The sequence below is a fragment of the Apteryx rowi genome, unplaced genomic scaffold, assembly GCF_003343035.1.
Source record: "Apteryx rowi isolate R43461 unplaced genomic scaffold, aptRow1 scaffold_12, whole genome shotgun sequence".
Lineage (NCBI taxonomy): Eukaryota > Metazoa > Chordata > Aves > Apterygiformes > Apterygidae > Apteryx > Apteryx rowi.
In genome coordinates, this window is record NW_020447419.1 from 3546756 (window position 1) to 3568557 (window position 21802).

Consider the following 21802-nt stretch of genomic DNA (forward strand, 5'->3'; position numbering starts at 1 on the left):
TTTTTACTTCTTGGGCAGTTAATGTTCTAACTAACCCCCACCTCCACCAACCAATTTGGCCTTTTACCATGAACAACTCTAAAGAGCTGTGTAAACAGAATTGAAAATTACCTAGCGGGTCATGAAGTCAGCCGATGGGAAAGTCCAGCACAGTTGCAGGCAGCACTGCTTTAAGAATCTGAGTTTTTCTTTTGTTGAACCCTCAATTGAGTTAACAATTCAGTGTAGCTGTGACAATTCCATTTTTAATGTTAGACCTGTAATGATTGTGTGTTTCTATGCAGGACCCCCCAGCTGGCAACCACTGGCTCTGACACCTCATTAAGTTAGAGGCTGCCATTTCTCAGATAAGGGAGCTATAGAGCTCCAGTGTGATTCTCCCCGTGAACTTTCTCTAAACATTTAAAACTGAATGGAGTGTGCAGTTACTTTCCCTTTTTCTGTTTGTATTTTCAGTTACCTCCTATAGGCTTTTTTTCCTGGGGATTGATTTTCCCCCTCCATTCCCCCCCTTCTCCTCACTCTGCCCCTTCTAAACTGATTTGTGGAAGATGTAAAAATCTTACTCTGTTGCTATTTACTTTTCCCCCAGATAGTTCTGTACCATGAATTTTCTTTTCAGGGGAAAATCACAGTTATAATTGATAACTGCAGATATTATTGCATAACTTCCTTAGGCCTCATGGCTCAGCTGAAGTGTTCAGCTGGATAAAGTTTTTCAGTTTGGGAAAACAAGGTGCGCATTATGTGTTAGTATCAACATATGTTATTGGATGCAATTCCAAAAGTATTAAATGGCAACAGGACGTCAAAGACGGCGGGACCGGGCACGAGTGCCAGAAGTTGTTGTGATAAGCAGTTGCTGATGTCTGCAGATGATAGGGAGAGCTGTAACCCATCTGTTCTGAAGCCGTGCAGCGTTGCAGGGGAAAATCCCTGCCAGGTAGGAATTGCTATTAAGCATCAAGGAAGATAGGTATCCCCAACGGCTCAAGAAGAATGACCTGCTTGCAAATCGTTGCAGAGATTGCGGTATAGTTCTGAGCTCCAGAGAGCCTCCCTGAATTGATTTCCCCCCCCAGCACGTAGCTTGGTTTGGCGCTGGTTATTGCAAAACAGCAGCATGTTGCGCTCTGCAGTCATTCTGCTGCACGTGCTTATGGACAAGCTGAACAAAGGCTTATAGAGAACTATTAAGAGTAAATGGTATTTTGTTATGTTGTCTTGATCGGGTATGGTAGCACAGGATGATATTTGTTGCAGTTCGTTTTGTTTTCATCTTTTTTGCACTTTCTGGAACTCACCGGAGAGATTCAGCTCATAAAAGAGCACTCGCTGTTTTTTCAATTAAGTGGTTATTATGGATTTAACAGTCAACTGGGCTGGGGAATGAATGCTTCAACAGCAACCAAAGTTAGTTCGTTCTGAAAACAAACATTAAGTAGGTGTGCTGGAAGAATTAGTCCTTGAAAAAGCATTTACGGGTCATTTCACGGTTGGACATGTTTGTTCAGCCATTACAAGTGTTGGAAGTTTTTGTTGGGAGTGGGCATATTTATCTCGCGAGTGAAATCTAGATAAGATTATCTGAAATAGGTGCACTATGTCTCTCAATTCACCTCATTTAAATGTTTAATATGATACCATCTCCTACTTTTTGTAGGTATTTTCTTGTTAAGTGTCAGTGTTTGGAGGGGGAAGAGAAACGGGCCTGCTGAACGTCGCTAACGCGGTGTCAGAACGGCGCGGGCGGCCTGCGCCCACCTTGCTGGCTGGCAGAGGAAGGTTGGTGTTGGAGCCAGCTGCTCGCTGAGCGTTGCCCTGTGTCCAGGCGCAGGAAAGCTGCCCGTGGCGCTGGGGTAATGCTAGGGCCAGTGCAGGCAGGTCATGGACTGGCAGCGCCTGTCCGCTGGGACCCCCACAGGCCGAGTTTGCTGTTTAGCGTTTGTGGGGTGGTGCCATGTGGTAAATACGAATTGTTTCGTATCGCTGTACAACTGAGGGAGCCTCCCAAGAGAACTGGGGGATGTATATATATATTTTTTTCTTTTTTTTTTCCTTCCGGTGTGTCTTAACTCATGAATTTCCTCATGAGTCATGTGATGTCTGGATGGGATTTAAAGCTTCTGGACAAATTTCTGATTTTTTTTGCTTTTCAATTTCCAGAGCTGTGCCCCTCATTGCAATGATAAGCCTCTGCGGTTATTTTCAGTGACTCCCACCAAGGAAGACGATTAGCTTTTTACTCTGACAGTGACCCGTCTGTAGTTTACAAGTTGCTTCCTGTTCCCAAATCCTCGCGTGGCTGGTGCTGCCGTGGGACTGGCAGCTCCCCGCGAGCGCAGGAGATGAGCCAGCAGGGAGGGCTGAGGTTAGGATCGTTAGGTCCCTTTGGGACCGAATCTGCCACGGACCCGATCCATCATCTCAGCGCTGAGACTTCAGACGAGCGCCCAGACTGCTCCGGGAGCTCTCCCGTTCACCGGATGGCATTCTGGTCCCAGCTGCAGTGGGGAGGAGCGTTGGCCACCTCCTCATAAGTCTGTACATTATGAGAGAAAACTAGGACTAGGAAACTGTTCATTTGCTATAAATTAGGCTGTGGAGGCAACCGAGTAGGGAAATGGTTATGAAAATTAGATGCCAGAACAGCAGGGATTAAACTGAAGGGAACTTGGCATGGCATAAAGAGGAAAATACACCATGTTAGGAGATGGAGGAGGAAATACATGTGCAAGAGGGTGTTGGGAACAGCCAGTGTTAGGTTTCATGCGGAGTTTTTGAGCTGGAGAAGTTTTGTGCATGCTGTGTGGGGTGTGGGTGCCTTGCTCTCTGCCTGGTTCATCTGCAAGAACGTTGTAACTTGACAATTATGTTATACATTATATATGAACTGTTTTTCAGGCCTATTGTTTTGTTTGCTTATAGAAATAAAAGATTTACATCGCCTGTAAACAGCACCCCCCCCCCCCAAACAAAACCCAAACAACTGTGTGTGTCTAGCACAGCAGTTTTATTTTGGCTAGCAGTTCCCCTTTGCACTCCGTTAGGTTGCCTGGGTCTGTTTCTTGGCACAGATCTACTTTAGCTTTCAGGAGAACATAAGTCTCACCCACGGCTTAATGGAGGCGTTGGTAGAAGGAAATGCTTATCAAAATTGCTATTGCTTTCTCTGGTACTGGTTTGATTACTTAAAACCGTGGTCTGTTCTCAGTTCTGTTTTCCCTTTTGGGGAAGGTAAGAGTGCTGAGGGGGTGACAGAGCTGAGAGGAAGCATTTGTATCCTGTGGTATTGATCTATATAATCTATAAAAACTTTTTGCAGTTCAAGCAATAGTACTGACTGTAATAGCGATATATTATTTAAGGCTCATCACTTGCCTCTTCAGTCTCAGCAAAAGCAAGTAGCTTTAGTGCAGTGCTTATACTGCCTCTGCTGGTGTCTGSAATCCCAGTTGAATTCTTTCCCACACTTTGGGGTGATACGATACAGTCTGAATGTTTTCTTCCTGGCTGTATTTCTGACTTTCTGCATTTGTGTCTCTGCTCTTTGTGGCTAGTTTTCTTTTGCATTTATTTGTTCGCTCTCACAAATTGCACGGGATTGACCTCCTGCAGCTCAACCCAAGCTGCAGAAATGCAAGCCAGTATCTCACATGAGAAATTCTGTCTCTGATGCAATTTCAACCTGTGTGTCTAGGGAAATTAAAATGAGATGTTTTATTCATACAAAGTCAGTATTTCTGTGTTGTCTTGAATTCCAGTAGTCATGGATAAAAGCAGGAGATCATCTGCAGATTTAGAATCGTCCCAAGAGTCGTATGTTTATACACTGATAAATATTTCCATGTACTACGGTACTGAACATTTGAAAGCTCTGAAAATACAACGCTGTGGTTTATATTGCATTGCCGGCAGAAGAATGACTTTGAAATTCCTGTTGAGGGTGTTGAGGTTAGAGTCAAAAGCACAGAAACCAAGTAAAGAGGCTTTGCAAAAAGAGCGCACAGGAAGTGGGACAGACAGGAACTTTTTTTTCCATGTCTCATTCCCAACAGAGCACCAACACAGGGAACTTTTTGCTTTAGCACCTGCTCCGACTTCCTCCTTCGGTAACAGCCCTGGTTATTTTTGTAACCCTTTGTGGTTTTGCTCTTTTCTGGATTTGGAGTGTTAATGAATTTGCTGGTCCCGCCTTAAAACAGCTTTTTTTTTCCATGTGAAGCTACCAAGCAGGAGCAAGAGGGATACCAGAAGAGTGTGGACTTCCTAATTAGCTTAGCGTTAGAAGGAATTGGTCATCTACCCCTGCTCATCGAAAGATGCCCCACAAATTCTTGTTGCCTCATTTTCTTTCCTGAGGGAATATTATACTGTACCTGCTAACATCCCTGGAACAAGATTTATCTTGCCCCCCCCCCCCCCCCCAGTTGGAGTAGTGGGTTGTTATCATTTGTCACTTGGGTCACCATAGTATTTTGCATGTAAACAGCTCACTTTAAGACTATCAGACTAGCTTATAAAGATTTTATCTTCCTCTAAGGTGTTACAAGGTTTAATATATAGTTCTGCAGACAAATAGACTTAAAAGCACAGATGGTAAATAAAGAATGTAAGATGAAACAGGGGACAAGTGACAGAGTTGGGAGCAGGACTGAGCAGCTCGGGCGGCTCGTGCTTTCACCGCTAGTCCAGAAAGGTGCCACGGTGGGAGCCTGCCCCGCTGCGCTCCCTGCCGCTTCCCTCTGCGCAGCGCAAAAGCCCCGTCTGCCTGCCTGCCTGCCTGCCTGCCTGCCTGCCTGCAGGGCACCAACTGGGGAAGGGAGCCAGACTCAGACTTGTTCCTTCCCTCCTCCCGGAGTTAAATTTAATCCGTGGCGCTGCGAAGCTGGCGCAGGCGCGGGGCTGCCGGCGGCGGCTGCGAAGGGAGGCTGAAATTGCTTCCTGTGGCATGAGCACGAGCTTAAAATGTTTGCGCTTAGTCCGGTGGAAACTCTTCTGTAGAGGAGCCTGAGGACGTCGTTATTACAGCCTAATTAAATACTGTTAGTTTAATTATATACTACACTTATTTTAAAGCCTTAAGAAATACTTACATGGTATTTTATAAGGAAACAAACATATATGTAATAGTAGATCTAACAGTGAATGCAATTAATTCAAGATCTAATATTGTTTATTTAGGGGAAAAAAAGCATATTCCAAACAAGTTTTTGAAAAATAACTTCTGGTACTACATTGGGGAGGATTTTTTTATATGTAAGACACTAATTTACAGAAGATATTGACTTGTTTATCTTTAGTAACTGTTCTGTCACCTGTTGTGGTTTGGTATCTGAGGCGGCTTCCCTTCCTGCCACGCTGAGTTCGTGTGGGGTTGGTGCCGTAAGACCAGCTCTGGCCCTTTCCRCTGCCCTTTCGTTTCCCAGCTGTGCGGGTAGTTTTTCCTCTTTCTCGCCTTGGTGAGAGGCTGGTGGTCGTGGTGGTGGGGTCCCCCTCGGCCTCTTGCAGAGTAGCTCCCGTTCATACCTGGTGCATTTAGATTGGCGTTTAATTCTACTTTTTTTTTCATTTGCATTCTTTCAGCCTGGGTTTTTGCCCACATGGATTTTTTCTTTTGTTTTTTGGTTTTTTTTGTTATCCTCTTTATTCCTATTTAGCTGTTTTGTTAAAATGATTAACTAAGGGATTTGTCATAGCCTCTTTAAGCAGCTCTTCTCTTAGGACTAGCTTTTTGACATCTTAGGATCTTGAGACAAATCCTGACTATTCTAGCCCCCACCCTTGTTCAAGCACAAATATGCAAAACTTGCTGATCAAAGAGAACAGAAAAAAAGTTCTTGTCAAGAGGGTCTGGTTGAAACACAAGTAATCAAGGTATTTCTATGTGCCAGTGATAATGAGAAGGCAAAGAGAAATAAGGAAGGGTTGCCGGAAAAACAGATATTCACAAAATGACTTCATGTGTCTTTTCTTTCCTTAGGACAAAATCACTATTATAATTTATAACATACAAAAAGAGTTTATTATAATACGTGTTTATAGAGCTTCTGGAGTTTCTTTTGTGATTGTAATCCACTTTATTTGGTTGCATGTAGCATCTAGACTTCCGCAGGCCACTTCAATCTCCTGATTTCATATGTTCATCTTGGCTGTGTAGGAGGGAGTTTAAGCTGGTTGTAAATTATGTGGGCAGAAACTGGAAGATAATTTATGTAAAACAAGGGGAAATTATGTGTTTTAAAGGTGACCTAGCAGAAACTGTCTGTTCCTACTATTTATGATAGCTAAAGTAGACCTGAAAATTGTGAGATTTTTGCTTTATATATGATGTCTTACCTTTTTTTTTCGTTGGTGAGGTATCTGACACAAAATTGTGCATGAAACAATACTGCTTGCCCAATGTTCCTGTGCCGAGTCGCTTGTCGGTGCTAGTGTCCGGCGCTTCCTTTATCGGTGGGGTTTTGCCTCCAGATTCTTTATTGCCAGATGAACGGTGAGATCGCGTATTCTGCCTACACAAAATTTACCATACCATTTCCTCCAGGATTCAAATCCAGTAGTTATCCCAAAAACTTACTTGAGTAGAAGCATATTTTCCAGAAGAAATTTGGTCTTGTTTTTACAGTTCTTACAAATTAGCTGTGGCAAAATATTTGATAACTTTAGTGGCAAAAAATACAGTTGTTTTCTTACAAAAAGAAAACAAAAAAACCCCTCAGTTAATGAGAGAGTACCAGTGGAAGTTGCATATTAAAATATTGCATTGTATTATCTCCTTTTTTTTTTTGTTTGAATATTAAAATAATTTATTGAGTGGTACCATTATGTCATCCATTTATTTAATATATAGATTGAGTAAAGTTTGCTGATATCAGTGATGATTTTAGTGCAATAACGTTAAGGTAACCGTAACGTGAAACATCTTGGAGACATATCTTTCCTGTTATTAAACACACCTGTTTGTAAACAGCAATAAGAGGCATTATTTTGACCTAACTAAACTATACTTACCAGTTATGCTTACAAAATAAGTAGAATAAAAGAGAGCTATACTACGTCAGAGTTTTTTGAGGAGCAAGTTGATCTCTAGCTGGTCATTGCTCTATCCTGTCTTATTAGATGGCAGTTGTTAGCTAATGGTATTCCTGGAAGCTTGGGGGAGGCAGAACGGCGTAAGAGGACTTTCGTTCTTGCTTGTGGAGTGACTGGGATTCTTTACACATCTGTGATCTGCATTAACTGATAGAGTTTGGTCTTTTCTCCAGCGCTTGGTTTTACAGCACATAACAGAAAACGAGCTGAGCCTGGGAATAGCCAGCAAACTTTGATTGTCCTGGTTTGGGCAAGTTCCGTAGTTACAGAAATAAGCTGATGTGAAACTGGCTGTGTATAATCAGATCTCTTCTGAAAGCAACTGAGATGCTTGCAACATGAGGCAGAGCAGCTGTCAAAAATGTTTTTGTGCAAATGTGGTTATCTTTATTTTTGGACTAACCCGCATTTTGTCTTCACAGCAGCTATACTTCTGAATGGAAGTGGCTTGCAGACAGAGCTAGAGTTGGCTGCCGTTGGACATGGCTTCAAGCCCAGATTTCAGAACTAGAATACAAAATCCAACAACTAACTGACCTTCACAGGCAGATACGTGCCACCAAGGTATTGTCTGTAAGCTCGTAGATGGGCTCTTCAAATAATCTTTTGACAGTGTCTCTTGTGATTTTTTTTTTTTATTATTTTTTTGCTTTCTCCTTGTTGTTTGTTTTCCTGCAGAGTTCTGGTATCCAAGCATGCTATTGCACACTACTGCAAAGGTTAATGAGAAAGGCATCGAGGGCTAAAAGGGAGTATTGTAGTGTAGGGGCATCAGTACAGGACTGGGAGCCAGGAACTCTTTACGCTCCTATCCCTGATAGTGACACTGTTAATGACTTTCAGGGACCTGGGACGAGGTACTTCACTTACCATGCTGGTTTTTCCCTCTGTAGAAGAGACAAGATTTGTTTTTCAGGAGAGGGTGGTTGGTTATCTTTTGTGTTATGAGATTTGGGGGTTTTTTTGTTGTTATTTAAGTGAATGTTTATTCTGAGGATTAGTAAGTTAATGTTTGTACAGTGCTTTGAACAGGTCAAGGATTAATTATTACTAAAATTCCAATGTGTACAACTCATGTACTATTTTTTTTAAAACAAACTGGCTAGACAGTGGTAAGTCACATTCCTAGAACATTAATAATCTATCTATCAGTTTAATGGGCTGTCCAGGTCATTCTCATGTGTGAGAAGCCAAAACCTGTGATGATTCTGGTGGATGCGATAGGAAAGGATCTTGGGGGAGGGCTCTTTAACTCATCCTTTTTGAGCCTCATGTAGATTGGCTTGTCTTATGTTGGAGCCAAATGAGCACAAATTAAAAGGAGGTAGCAGATGCTTCGGGCTTTTTCTGGCTGAACCTGGGACTTGGAGGGAGGAAGAATGGAGAGGAAATCGCTATAGAGAGAGAGCGTCTCATTCTGATTGCATAAAGAATTATTCTCTCTTCTCCTTTTGCCCTTACTACCCTTCTTTTCCTATCCAGCTTTGTCTCTATCCCGCTCACAACATTTTCCCACTCAGGGTTTTCTTTAAAAACGAATTGAAGAGCTTTTGTTTGAGAATCTATCCTGCCTCTTTGTCCGTAGAAATGGTCAAAGATTTCATGTTTTGGGGAGGGGAGAGAATGTCTATATCTTACTGTTGTCCTAAACGCCAGATACATGTACCCTGTTACAACCAAAAGCTCTCAGACTTTAGATGGCGTAGGTCTTGTGAGCTGGAGAACAGGCAGAAGTCAACACCAGAGAAATGAGAGAAAGAGCGTTCTTTTAGTCATGCATTTTCTTCCCATTAAATGGTATGTTGGCTTGGAGCCTAGTCATCTTCCTGGTGGAGATCTTTAGTGACATTCCTTTTTGCAAACTTCATGCCCCTTTTACTAGCCGTGGGGTTCAATATTTGGCTTTGTGTCCCTGAGAGAAGATAGACATGTATTTTTGTTGGCTCTGTTTTTTGTTTTTCTTTTGGGGGGGGCAGGGGAAGCGGGGTGGTATATGTGTTTGCAGTGTATGGAGACATCCACTTCGGAAGGACACAGGACAGGCAAGCTGATAGAAGAGCTCTTTGTTTTCATTTAGCGGCTGCGAGGTAGTTACACAATGTCATTAGAATTTGTATGCCGTGTTTAATGGTTTCAAAGTGTTTTTCTTGTGTTATAAGTGGGAAAAAAAGTGATTCATAGCCAATTTACAGTGACTTCAAGCAAAGTGCCACACCTCTAACACAAGTACGCAGATGATTAACTTGTGGGCAGTTTTCTGGCCTCTTACAGTGTCTTCTCCATTCCTGTGGACCCAGAAGTAGCAAGTCTGGATCTTTGAGAGTGATTCTGTTGTGTTTTTTTTTTTTTTTTTTTTAAAGTGTGTGTGCGTACATACATTTGTTTTGTTTGTTTGGTAGATAGATATCTATCTATCTGCCAAGCAAAACAATTACATTTAAAATTTTAAAAAGCTTGTTGCCAAAATCTACTGAATATAACCAATATAACTTTTAGTTCCTAGATAGTCATCCTTTACTCTTCCTCTTTTCTTCTATGCCTGCTGCTGCTCTCTCTTTTTATAGTGTGTTTCAGATCAGTCCTTTCTTTCCATGTGTCTCACCGAAATTCTGCAAATTAAAAAATAAAACTCAGGTGGAGAGAGGTGGTGGTGGGGATTCCCCCCATTTGACTGCTTTTCCTGTTTGTCTTCCTATTCTTCTGGCTTCAAAATTTGTGTTTTAGAATTTAGGATCTTTTTCCTCTTCTAGTGATTGTGGACTATGATAATTTTACTGTCTTATATTCTAAAGCTATTGAGCTAGCTTGCCCTCCTATAGTGGCGCATTAAAATAAGAGCTATACTTGAGTTTCCTTGAACGTGATGCCTACTCTGTAACTGCTGTGGTCTGCAGATTATAGAATGATACTGGCTGGATTCGTTTCCATCTGCTGTAAATGGAAAGGCACAGATGGTGGGCTGCTACTACCTGATAATGAACGTAAAAAGTCTACTGTGGGCCTGGTGGAAATCCAGAATCTCTGTGGGCCTTTTGAGCACTGAAGCAAGTCTTTAAGCATCCAGCTTTGTTTTTAAGAGGGTATCTTGGCTGTCAGCTTTGACTTAAAACAGGGGAATAAATGAGAGACACAAAAACAGGGCAGTTCCGTATTTTCTCCTAGTCTTCTCTTTGGAAGCAGATTGCTTTCTTGTTCGAGAGCAAGTTGCTGCTAAGGCAGGTGTCGAGGTGTGAGTAAAACTACAGTATCCTTAATTTTCCACAGTCTAGGTGAAATCTGACTTCCTAAAAGGAATAATACAGGAGTTGCTTGAATTCACACGATGACAATCTTCCCTCACTTTTTAATAGAATATTCTGACTAGAAAGAAAAATCTGAGACAATGTAGTTAATGGTCCCATTCTTTCAATACCTGTTTAATATTTGAGTTGCAGTCAGTACTTCAAAACAAATATATCTTTTCCTGTTCTTTTTGGAATAAACCTGCAAAAGTCTGATAGCATTTTCTGAGTATTGAAGTTACATACTCAAGATAGTGACAAAATAACGGGACCATCTGAGGAACCGTTTTTGACTGTTTTGTAGTTCTTTTTGCTTATTATTTTATTTACTTCAGAACAACTGAGATGTTACCTAGGAATGCATTTTGACATTGTTATTTTTGTAATCTGTCTTGTGGAAAACACAATGGGGGTACTCTTTTCCTGTTTCTGAAACTCTGTTATTTCCCTACCTTAAAAGCCTATATTTATCGCTTTAGGAGACTTGTACTCTAGGTGACGGATCATGGCTGATACCATTTTCATGCAGATAGTCTTGAAAAACAATAAGATTGATAGAATATTTAGGATGGTTGCCTCTATGAGTGTGAAACTAAAAATGCTCACCTTAAAAAATCAATTATTAAATTGTAAAAGACCTTTTTGGAATTGCGCCCATCTCTGATATATAAAAAATAACAGCCTTGGTGTTTTGTTTAGATCAGAGATGGGAATAAGAAAAATATAACACCTTAAAATGCCCCAGAGAAACTTCTTGGCTGCAAAGACTATAACAAACTTCAAATCAGAAGGTGGTTGTTTCTTACAGGAAAAACCTCTTCTTAAATCAGCAGGCAAATGATCATGTCGTTGCTCTAATAAGTATGAATTTCTGATTTGAATTTTGGCACAGATGTTTAAGCAGTGGTATAAAACTGTAGAGTGATTGTTATTATAAGGAATAACATGAATGATGCAGCTTTTCATTAATAAAAATTGCTAGTATTTCTGTATTTTAGGTGTTGAGTACATGTAAAATCTGGGTTAAGTGCTCTGAAGAGTTGCTGGGAGGGGTTAAGGGGGATGTGCCAGAGTTGACTGCTGCTTAAAAATGATTTAGGAGGGTTAATCTGTTGTCAACCAACTGTGTTCAATTGCTGTTGTCTAGGGGATGGTGATCTTAGAAGAATTCCCATTTCCAAAAGACATTTTGAAGAAGCAAATACAACTGACGGACCAAGAAGCTTTATTAAACGCCACAGGGAATTCGCAAGCTGCCATTGAGAGACAGGATTCTCTGCCGGAGCATGATTTCGAAATGTCACCCAGCAGTCCTACCCTGCTTTTACGAAACATAGAAAAACAGGTAAAGTAAAATGAGAACAGAAGGTCCAGCGGAGCCAAGTGATTTATTTCAGAAATAGGCAGGTTCCATGGTGATTACTTACAGAAAGAAAGATATTTCACGCACCTGAGAGTGGGGGCTGGTGAATTGAAGGGCTTAAATAAATACATTGGTCACCAGGTTTACAAATTAACCTTTTATTTCAGGTGTCTATATTGCTGCTTTGATTATATGAAAGTGGCCACATAACCACTTCTGATAGGTCTCCACCAAACTACCTCTCCTTTGTAGTTATGTTCAATGTTGTGTTGCCACAGATTGTGTCAGGAAATACTTGCATAAGATGAAAGAGTACAGCTGAAGATGGAGGTATGTTACATTTAAAAACAAACTAACAAAAAAGCCACAAAATCTAATTGTTGATCTGGCCTTTTCAAGCACCAGTGGAGCACTGCTGTTAGCGGCTCCGGGCTGCCCCATCCTGCTGCCCTCGCCCAGCGTAGGTGTAGCTCGAGCAGCGTTTTGCTTTGTGGTGTTGTAAGCAGTCCTCTCCAAGGTTAATTCCAGGAACTACAGTGTTGACTGTGGCAGGGCTGGCTTTTGCTAGAAAGTGCGTATAAAAACTTAGTAGGATTGCATTACTGAAGGAGATGCAACAAACCTGTTTTCAGAAGGAATTTATATAGCTAGTGTAAAGCAAACTTAACAAAGATGGTAAGATGCATTAATGCATTATTCTGCTGCTATACATAAATTCTTGGTCACACGCACATTCTTAAAATAAGGTAAAAGTAGCTTCAGGTAGTGTACCTGCTCCTGAATCTCTGCGCCAATTTTTCTTGTTTGATAGTCATACTTTCCTGCTCTTAAAACACCTCCCCTGTTTGATAGATCTTAGGCATAACAGACAGGAGTGAGGAGGCAATGAAACGGGAAATAGATACGTGCAGCGGTGGCACTTGTGCAAGGTGAACCAAAGAGCTTTTCTAGAATGTGTGAATGTCCCCTCTTAAATGATTACTTGGAGAATTAAATACCTATTTCTTTGCAGAAGATACTAGTCAATTAAAGTAAAAGCAGCGTGTTTCCTACTACCTAAGTAGTTTCAAACAGATGTACAAGAACTTTGGTTATCTGAAAATGTCTTGGGAATAAAGGTGTTCATTTAAAGCATCTCACTAATTGCATCAGTTTTGTCCACTTTATAGCACCTAAAGCTTCGGGGGTTGGTTCATTTTTTAACGATCAGTTCTGTAACTCAGCCTTGACCCAGAAGGATGAGGTCTGGGTTTCCTCCTGTTCACTGTTGGAAATAGTGATGCCGTAAGCCAAAGTACGTCCGCAGTTCATTGCTCCACGATTCTTGGGTCCTGTATTAAAGAAAAGTATTTCTTGAAAATAAATAACTTAATTAGGGGGGAAAAATGATAAAGAACAGAGTGACTAAGCCTTGTGGTTTGTTTGTTTGTTTGTTTATTTTTAATTCTGTTTTCAAGTCCTTTCCAAAGCTGTAAAATGTTTTTTTTTAAAAAAACGCACATGTTTTTCCTTGCGTTTTGGACATCTGCCATTCTTCTGGTGCTTTTACATTCATTTGATAGAGGCTTTGCTCCTTACAGATTGAACACTGTTCAGATTTTTTAATCAGTCTGCTAAATATTTTACTGGCATCTTGTTTGCTTTGTTTTAGACCTTTTATAATTGGCTTGCTATTTCTGTGCTTTGATATCCTTCCCTGAATATTTTATTCAGACATGAAATTTTTACCTGACTGCATCACTTAAACATTAACAGAAAAGACGTGACTAGTAATAAAATGGAAAATAATTTTTTCTGCCTCTTTCTGCGTAAATGGTACTGCCTGAAAATGTAACCAAAACTACTTATTGGGTAACCTTTATTAACTCTTGTTTTAAGTAATCTCAGTTCTTGGTTGATAATCCTACAAAATAATTTAATCATTTTTAAAACACGTATGCCATTTCAGGTACATTTCTTTCATGTTTAGTATGCAGCCGACAGTTTCCTCTGAGCAAGCTGGTGTTGTCAGACTGGCCATTAAGGTTTAACATTTAAAACAAAAACATTGTGAAATGTTATCTGGAGTTAGTCCACAATTCATGGCTTTCTAGGGAGTAATTCTTAGTCTTAACAAATGAGCTGCATTTGCTTTGAGGCAATTGTAAAAGTCAGGGTTTTGGGGGAGGAGGGTGATGGTAGGGAGGGTTTTCACCTGCATTTTTGAGGACATGAGAAGATTTTTGGCCATTCTGTACAATGGTCCTCCTGTGGTTACTGGCTCTTATAAAACCACCTTTATCAACTACAGTAAGCAATGAAGTGGATTCTTTTAACAAGGAAATTACTTTGGGGCAGCAAAGTGTACAATAAGGAGACAGCAGATCTTTTTTCTTTGGAAATGATCTCTGAAAGGCCAGTTAACAGCTCTGAGCTGCAGCTGTTGTAACATCAACTGTAAAAATGCTCTGGTTTCTTCTGCCTTTTTAAAAATCTTTTGTTCAAATACAAAAATCACTAATGTATTTTGTATGCTACTTACTCAAAATATGTCCTTGGCTGGTAGTTCAGCTCTTTTTTGTTTGTTTTTTGTGTAGTTGTGCATAATTGTGAAAGGAAAAAATAGGCCATTCTTGATTATTTACAAGCAGAAACTAAGTATGATTATTCCATGATGTATGAGTGGGATCCTAAGCAGGAGAAACAGAACAAAACCCCAGAACTGTTGAGCTGTTCGGTCTGGGTAAAAGCCTGACTACCTTTTTTTTTTTTTTTTTTTTTTTTTTCTCCAGAGTGCGCAGCTGAGTGAAATCATCAGTAGCCTAATTGCTCCGCTCAGTCTGTCTCCAGCTTCTTCTCCTCTCTCGTCCAAAACTTGTAGGCACAGACAGCTGGTCAATGGCATCTCCTTCAGGTGGGTGACAGTATGGGGGCATTTTGTTTGAGAACAACTTCTGGTAATGTTACATAGCTCAAACAGATGAACCTTACAGTAGTAAGTTACAAAAAGAGAGCTGTTTCCTGTAAACTTCAAGAGAAGTAAAAGTGTTGCTTGTAGGGCTCAACGTAGAAGTTTTTGATCTTGTTCCTAAAGACATCATAAAATTACACAGTTACTGTAATTACATTTGAATACTGGTATGATGAATGTATCTGTGAAGTAGTGAAGGGAAATAGTAAATAACACAGTACTTTTGATTATTTAAAACTTAAGGTAATCTGCCATCATGAGTACAACTTTATTTCTGGAAAAGTGACAAACAAGTCTTTATTAGATGAGTAGAGTATGTACACAGTGTCACCTGTGCCTCAATGTGGGTCAGTATCTGTGTGCCAGCTTTGTTAATTTTAAGCACATCTTCAATATGAAGCAAAACTTATCTTTGTCAGCTACTTTTTCAGTAATTTTTGAGAGAGTATTTTTCAGTCTTTTTTTCTGGATGGATTTACCTGCCATGAAGATTGCAGCAGCTTGAGAATAATACTGTAGACAAATATTTCTCAGTACTATTCCACACTTGTTAATAATAGTATCTTTTATTCAAAGACTTTAAAATACAGCACAGACATTAATCAGTGTTAGTCTCAAAACAACATTAAGATAATTAACTACCGTCCTTTCTTATAAAAGGCCTAGACATGTAGGCTGTTTCTCCTGAGATACTGTTAATGTGATTTGGGGGGTGGAGGGGTTGCTGAGTTATTCATAGGTCTTGATTAAGATCAGGTGGATGAAGAGAGGGCTCACTGTCTGCTAGGGCTGGGTGGTTTACAGCAGCATCTGCAGCAGAACGTAATTCCCTGGCTCTCAGCACCGAGAAGGGCTCGGGGTGGCTGCGCTGGCTGTTTCAGCAGCTTTGCCACAGAAGCCGTAGCTTCCCCCAAAAAGATCGTACTGAGCAACTTGGGCGGGCAGCTTCCGTAACTGCCGTCTGTTCCAAAGCGATTGGGTGACTGCGCCCTAAATTTAAGGATGAAGGGGGTCCTGTCCTGTATTATTCATGTTCCTGACATATCAATCATTTACAAATAAGATAGGGAAAAATCAGAAGATTCAGCTGAGTCTTGGAATAAAAATAGTGCTGAAATAGGAATTGCCGTTAGAGGTGGCTATGTGGAAGGAGAGAGGTGTTTAGAAAGCTGAGAGGTCTTAGAAAGCTGTGTCTTCAATCTGCGACCTCTTCATGAAGCAGATGGAGAAGGGGTTCCTGCTTTTAAATGTTTTTAGAGTGCATGAAATTGACTTAATGATGAGGGACTCTAGTGATTAACTTCAGGCCACTTCTGTACTTTACTTTCCATTGGGTGTTTACGAGGAACTGTCTAAAACCAGTCCTCTTTCCATGTCATAAGCAACACAATTGTTTGCTTGGCTAGTGCTATCTCTAAGACTGATTGTTGTCTACTGATAGTCAAAGAAGAACGGGAGGACTTGGAAGATTTTTCTCAGTGCGGTAGCTCTGAACTGGAGGTGGTGAGTTAGGTATTGGAAGGGAATCTAAGGAACTGAGACCTTTCTATATGTCATCTTGAAAATCAGATAAACATTTGGTTTTAAATTTTCAAGCTATACAATAAAGTAATTTTCATCTCTTGTGAAGTGTTTTGAGGTCTACAAATAAGTACTATTTGTTAAAGGTGGTAATTGAATAGAATATAGCATGGTTATCATAGAAATCCTGCAGGGAACTTCACTGTCTCCTCCTACCTTTTGTTTCCTTGAATATATTTAGATTTTTTTCTGTCTTCTGTCTTTTTGTTTGTTTTCTGCTTTGTTTTGTTTTGGGTGCAGTTAATTCAGACTGTGGTATATTGGAGTTAACTTAATTCTTTGGCTTCTTCTCCTCTCACTTTTTCCAGGGTGCTGACTGTATTATGCACTTGAGAAAGTGGGTCAGAATAAAATGGAAAGTAATGTGATTTTTGGATTTTGAAGAGGAAAAAGAAAGGATGATAGTTATTTTTACTTAGGTAAATTATTGAAATTATTTGTAGGGTCTTGCTATGAAAGAGAGTAGTTCATGGTTAAGGTAGGTCTAAGCATGAGAAGCTTTGAGGTTGGCAGTCCTGGGGTTGTGGTATGGTGTGTTATTCCCAATGGCATTGGTGGTGTGTGTATGGTTCTTGGTTGATTAAACGTGGGTAACCTTGAAATGCCATTTGCCAAGGTCTAATTTCATTAGTAGATTCCTTTTTTATGTAGCTCTTCTTGGGATCCAGATTCAACCGATGTAAGATCAGCCAGATGCATTGTAAGAAGGTAAATATAGAAATAGCTCCTTAAGCTGGTGACAACTTTTCTTATCAGAAGAGAGGACTTAGAAATTTCTTTACTTCAGTACAAATAGAGCCTGTCCTGTGGCTTCTCCTGCATATGTGAATCTGTGAGCAAGGTCTTTAGCTAGGCTGCTGTGCCCGAAAGGTCAGCCTTGCCTGGGAAGCCCACGTGCACAAGTGGCAGGAAAGCCGTGCCGCTGCATACTGGAGTGCCGAGACCTCCGCTCCATCTGAAAATGGAGCTGGGCATTACTGTAAGGCGCAGGAGAGTAAACGGAGCAGCTGGCAAAGACAGCAGGGAAATTAACCAAGAGTTCGGCAGACCACCTGAACAAAGTCAGGAATTGCAGAAATGGAGCCAGGTTGAGAAGGTGACTTTGGTGTTAATTTACCCGTCTAGGTTGCCTTTCATATAAGAAGGGAGTACATGGATGTCTGGAAGTTGGATTTCATACTGGACTATCAAAACAGATAATTGCAGAGAAAATGTTTTGGAGATTCAGAGAAAGTACTTAGGGAAACTTTTGCATAAGCTTTAAATACTGTATTTCTTTCTCAAACCTTAAAAATTTGGTGTTAGCAAGAAGAATGTCATGCTTCGGTATTTTGGGCCATTTCTTGATAATTACTAATGTTTCTTTAAATACTTTGTACCATTCTTCCTTTCATTAGCACCTTTTCTCTCATTGGGTCTGCTTCATTTGTTGGGTATTTCTGATGTGCCAAAAGGATACCTCAAATTCATGCCCATAAAACTTTATTACCACACCAGCACAGCATGCGGTGGTGTTTAATCGTGCTTTTATAACAATTGCTTCTGTTTAATAAAATGTACTGTTAGCAGACAGCTGTTTGTCAAACAAGATTGATAAATGACATTGTAATAAATTAGTTTTCATGTTTCATTACATAACTGTACTAAGTGATATAATCAACAGGTGACTTACCAGATAAAATTCATGAGAGAAAATAACCATTCATGCAGGTGGATTACCTGTTATGAGCCAACAAATACCTTATATACCTGCACTTCTCAGGCAGTTTAGTGTTGCAGTCAAGGTCTCCAGTATTGTACAAATAAATGCACACTTGAGGGCTTTTTGCAGCAAGCCTTTAGCTTTGCAGGCAGATGTTGCTACAGCAACAACATAAAGTCAGGATAACTATAAAAGTGAAGTGCATTCTTCCCATTGAGTCATTCCCACCCAAACGGAGGGTGTTTTGAATTCTTACCTGCAGTGCACCTTGTTCTGATGAGCAGGCAGTCTGTTGTTTGGCGAGAGTGATCCAAACTATTATATGTGTAATTTATTTATTTATTTACTTTTAACTGCTCTTGGCTCCATTTTGGCAGATAACTTTTTTGTATTACTAAAGATGTAGTTTCAAGAAGTGTGCATGTGGTAAGGTGGTGAGGGGATGATGGTGGTAGACTTGGGGAAATCCAGGTATGACTGAGGCTGAACAATAAAATGAGGCTTTGCATGTGTTTAGGTAAGACAGTGTCACTTGGTATTTGGAGCTGAACTTGTGTTCTTCCAAATCATCTGGGTGCGAGCAGCTGCCAGCTCTTAAAGGCAGGCAGACAGACTCAACTCTCCCTCCTCTGCAAGAGCCTCCTTAGGCTGGGCTTTAGCTCCGTTGGAGAAAAGAAGGCAAGGAAATAGGAAACAAAAGAATGAAAACGTAATGAATGAATTTCCGACAACAATAACTATTTTAAGAGCGGCAAATCAGTGAAAATGAAAGTTGAGGGAAATGCATCCTCTCCTACTTGATCCTGCCACTTTTTGGGTCACAGTATGTCACTACACAGGCTGAGAAGAATCTTTCCCATACGTTTCCCTTCTACATGGGGATAGTAGCCCTTTCTCAGTCCAGCATGCTGCTCCTGCGCAGAACTATTACGCTTTTTACCAGCCAGGTCTTCTGCTGTCCTCTCATCTCCTTGAGCTTATATACAAAGTGAATGCTGTTCCATGATAACGAGACAGTAGATTAGACTGACTAATGCAATTTGATTTTTTACAGTGGCTTCGTTATGATAGTCTTAAAGGAAGTATCAGGTATCTTTACTGAGCAAGGCAGTTGTAGGCATTTCCCTAGAAATGAAGTCTAATGGCCTTGTGTTGTTTAAACTAAATATGCGGAGCTCCTATTTTTGATACAGATGTTTCACAGCGAGTTACAGCCTCTATTCTGAATGGGCACTGGTTTGCCAAGCTTTACTTAAGTTTCAGTTCTTAAAAAAGAAACCTAGAAAATCTCAAAATAATACGGCAGGACTCTAGGTCTCCATTTATGTTAGCAGGATTGTTGTTTTGAATGGAATGCAAGTTTGTAAGGAAATATTAATTTTAATTTAAAGCTGATAGGTGTTAAAAATACTAGAGATGCAATTCTTGAATTGGGAAAAATCAAGAACTGTTACATGCTCAAAGTCTTAACTTCATTTTGCTATTTGTTTCCATATACAGAAAAGTGAGCAGGAATGGTAAACTTTCTTTTGTGACGTAACGTAGAATTACACGAAGAACAAACAGAGCACATGCATGATTTCCTGAAACAGTGTGCTAAAATATTTTAGTTTATAAAATTCTCTTAGAATTAGATGGCTAGCACTAATCAGTGCTTGAAACCTGGGACTGTGCATGTGGAGCATATTTATCTTTTTGGATTTCCTCCCCCTGTTAATTATGACATTGCAGAGCTTCGGACAACAGAGAAGTATCCTCTTCGAGTAGCTGGTTGCTTGATCATCAACACATCAAGAAAAGAAGAAGGGACAGGACAAGACTAAGATCTCTGTCTGTGACTAATGTGAGCACATCTGCCCGAACGAGGCCGCTTCATAGCTTCCAGAAGAGGAAGCTCTACAGAATGCCCGGCGCCTGTTACTGGAGCCAGCAGGTGAGCCCTCGCCTCGCTCTTTGGGAGACAAAACCAAATAGTCCAGCTGTTAGAGTCTGCACGCGTCTGTCTGGTATGGCAGGAGAATGGCACGTGCTGAGCTGCTTATTTGTTACGTTCAGGAGCGTGTAGTATATGTGGCAGGAGCACCAGCTGGGTCGGCAGGCACTCAGAGTTAACGAGTTGAACATAAAAATTAAAGGTTGCTCAGAATCCTGCTCATCAAATCAGTTGGTTGCGTGGCTATCTTTAAAGTCTTTTTACCTTCTAAGAGACAACTTGAGAGCTTTCTTTGGAGGCTTGACTGCTGAGGAAGCATGCTACAATGTAAATCTGCTGCCTGCTTTTTTTTTTTTTTAAGAATATTTGTTTTAACTACAAGAGAGTTTACACAGCTGATGGCACATTATTTTCTAGGAAATTAAACTGCAATATCTTAATCTTGTTTCCGTTTTGTTGTTCCTGATTAGGTACGTTGCCTCTTTCATGACATTTTATGAATGCTTCAAAACTCTTAAAATTTTGTGCATTACAAAGGAATTAATATTTTAAAGTGGAAGAAAACATTGTCCGATGTACGATACAAGGCATATCTGTTCACATCTGAAATTTATAGCGTATTGTTGTTGAGAACATAGAATGAATTTCACTGTTGTGCGTAAAGCAACAGTAACTAACTTGGGAGCAAAGACAGTGTGAACTCATTGTTTAGAGCACTGTTAATCCCAAATGGTTTTAAATCGTTGATCTTACCTTGCCTCTTAGAAGCTGTGGTGTAATACAGGTGCTTTTGCATCACAACAATGTAGGCTACTASGATTTTTCCTTCTAATGCTACAGTGGATGTACATGAACGGAAGTCAGTGACACTTTTGCAGAGCTACTTTCTGCTGTCTTACTACTTGGTAATGCATATATTTACCTTAATTAGTTCTGTCTTTTAACTGTGCCCATGATACCATTTTTCTACTTTTCTATTAAGTTTGAGATGGTCTTATACAAGATATATGGGGAATACAACAGCACTTCTGACAGCCCTTCAGAGAAAGCGTAAGAAACACTACTCACGAGCAGCTGGTTCCTTTTAAGGCAGTAGTAGATTCCCGCTTGTTTCATTACATAGGAACAAGGAGATTTTAAAATTTTATTTTAGAATTAACATACAGAATGGTTAGATGTTCAGCTTTAAGGTAACAAATATATTCTAGAGATTTAGACTGACAGAAATCTCCATGTCTCCTCTGCTAATGTCCAGGATTTCCAAGGTGCACCATGGATCTGGGGAGAAACCCCCTCAAAAGGAGGTTCTGTGCGAGCGTGCTCATTTAGCACCCTCTGCAAAACTGTACAGTGGCCTGGTTTTAGCAGAAGTCCAGCAGAAAGTAAGAATTTTTATTGAAGAACTGTCCGTTTCTTATTAGCTTGACTTCCCAGCTTCCTGGCAGTGCTAGTGGTTTGGCAGCCTCCCTGGAGGGGCAGGGGATGGTTGGGGTTTGGGAGCTCTAGCTCCTAGACACTTAGGCTTTTCATCTTCCTTAATTTGTGCAGCCCAGCCGCAGGAGCACAAAGCAGAATTTCCACCTTTATCTTGGGCTGAGCTGCTCTGCACGCTCAGTGGTTTACCTAGGCAAGAATCAAGAAGTGCATTTGGAAGTTGTCAGTTAAGGCTTCCAATATTGGAGCAGGTGCAGCTGTGTGTCTGGCCGGTGCTCTGGGCTTTTCTAGTGCTGGGTTACTATATGCTAAGCTACCTCCAGCGGCTCTGGACTGAAGGTGCAGAGATGTCCAAAGACGGTGTGGTTAAAAACCCCTGTGGGGAGTGCTGTGTCAAAGAGGCCTCCTGGAGCTTAATGAACATATCCTCTTGCTGCCTTCCATTTAAAAATGACTCCACTGC

The 21802-nt window shown here is 40.6% G+C and overlaps 1 protein-coding gene across 8 annotated transcripts in view; it reads left to right on the forward strand.

Moving 5' to 3' along the window:
- Positions 1-21802, forward strand: part of KANSL1L (KAT8 regulatory NSL complex subunit 1 like) — a 65107-nt gene that overhangs the window by 10955 nt on the left and 32350 nt on the right. For 7 of the 8 annotated variants that reach the window (XM_026089616.1, XM_026089656.1, XM_026089594.1 and 4 more), the window contains exons 3-6: positions 7518-7659; positions 11524-11721; positions 14511-14632; positions 19704-19905. In XM_026089616.1, coding sequence (XP_025945401.1) covers positions 7518-7659; positions 11524-11721; positions 14511-14632; positions 19704-19905 — 664 coding nt within the window. The remainder of the gene's footprint in view (positions 1-7517; positions 7660-11523; positions 11722-14510; positions 14633-19703; positions 19906-21802) is intronic. The other variant, XM_026089607.1, reaches the window with a different exon arrangement.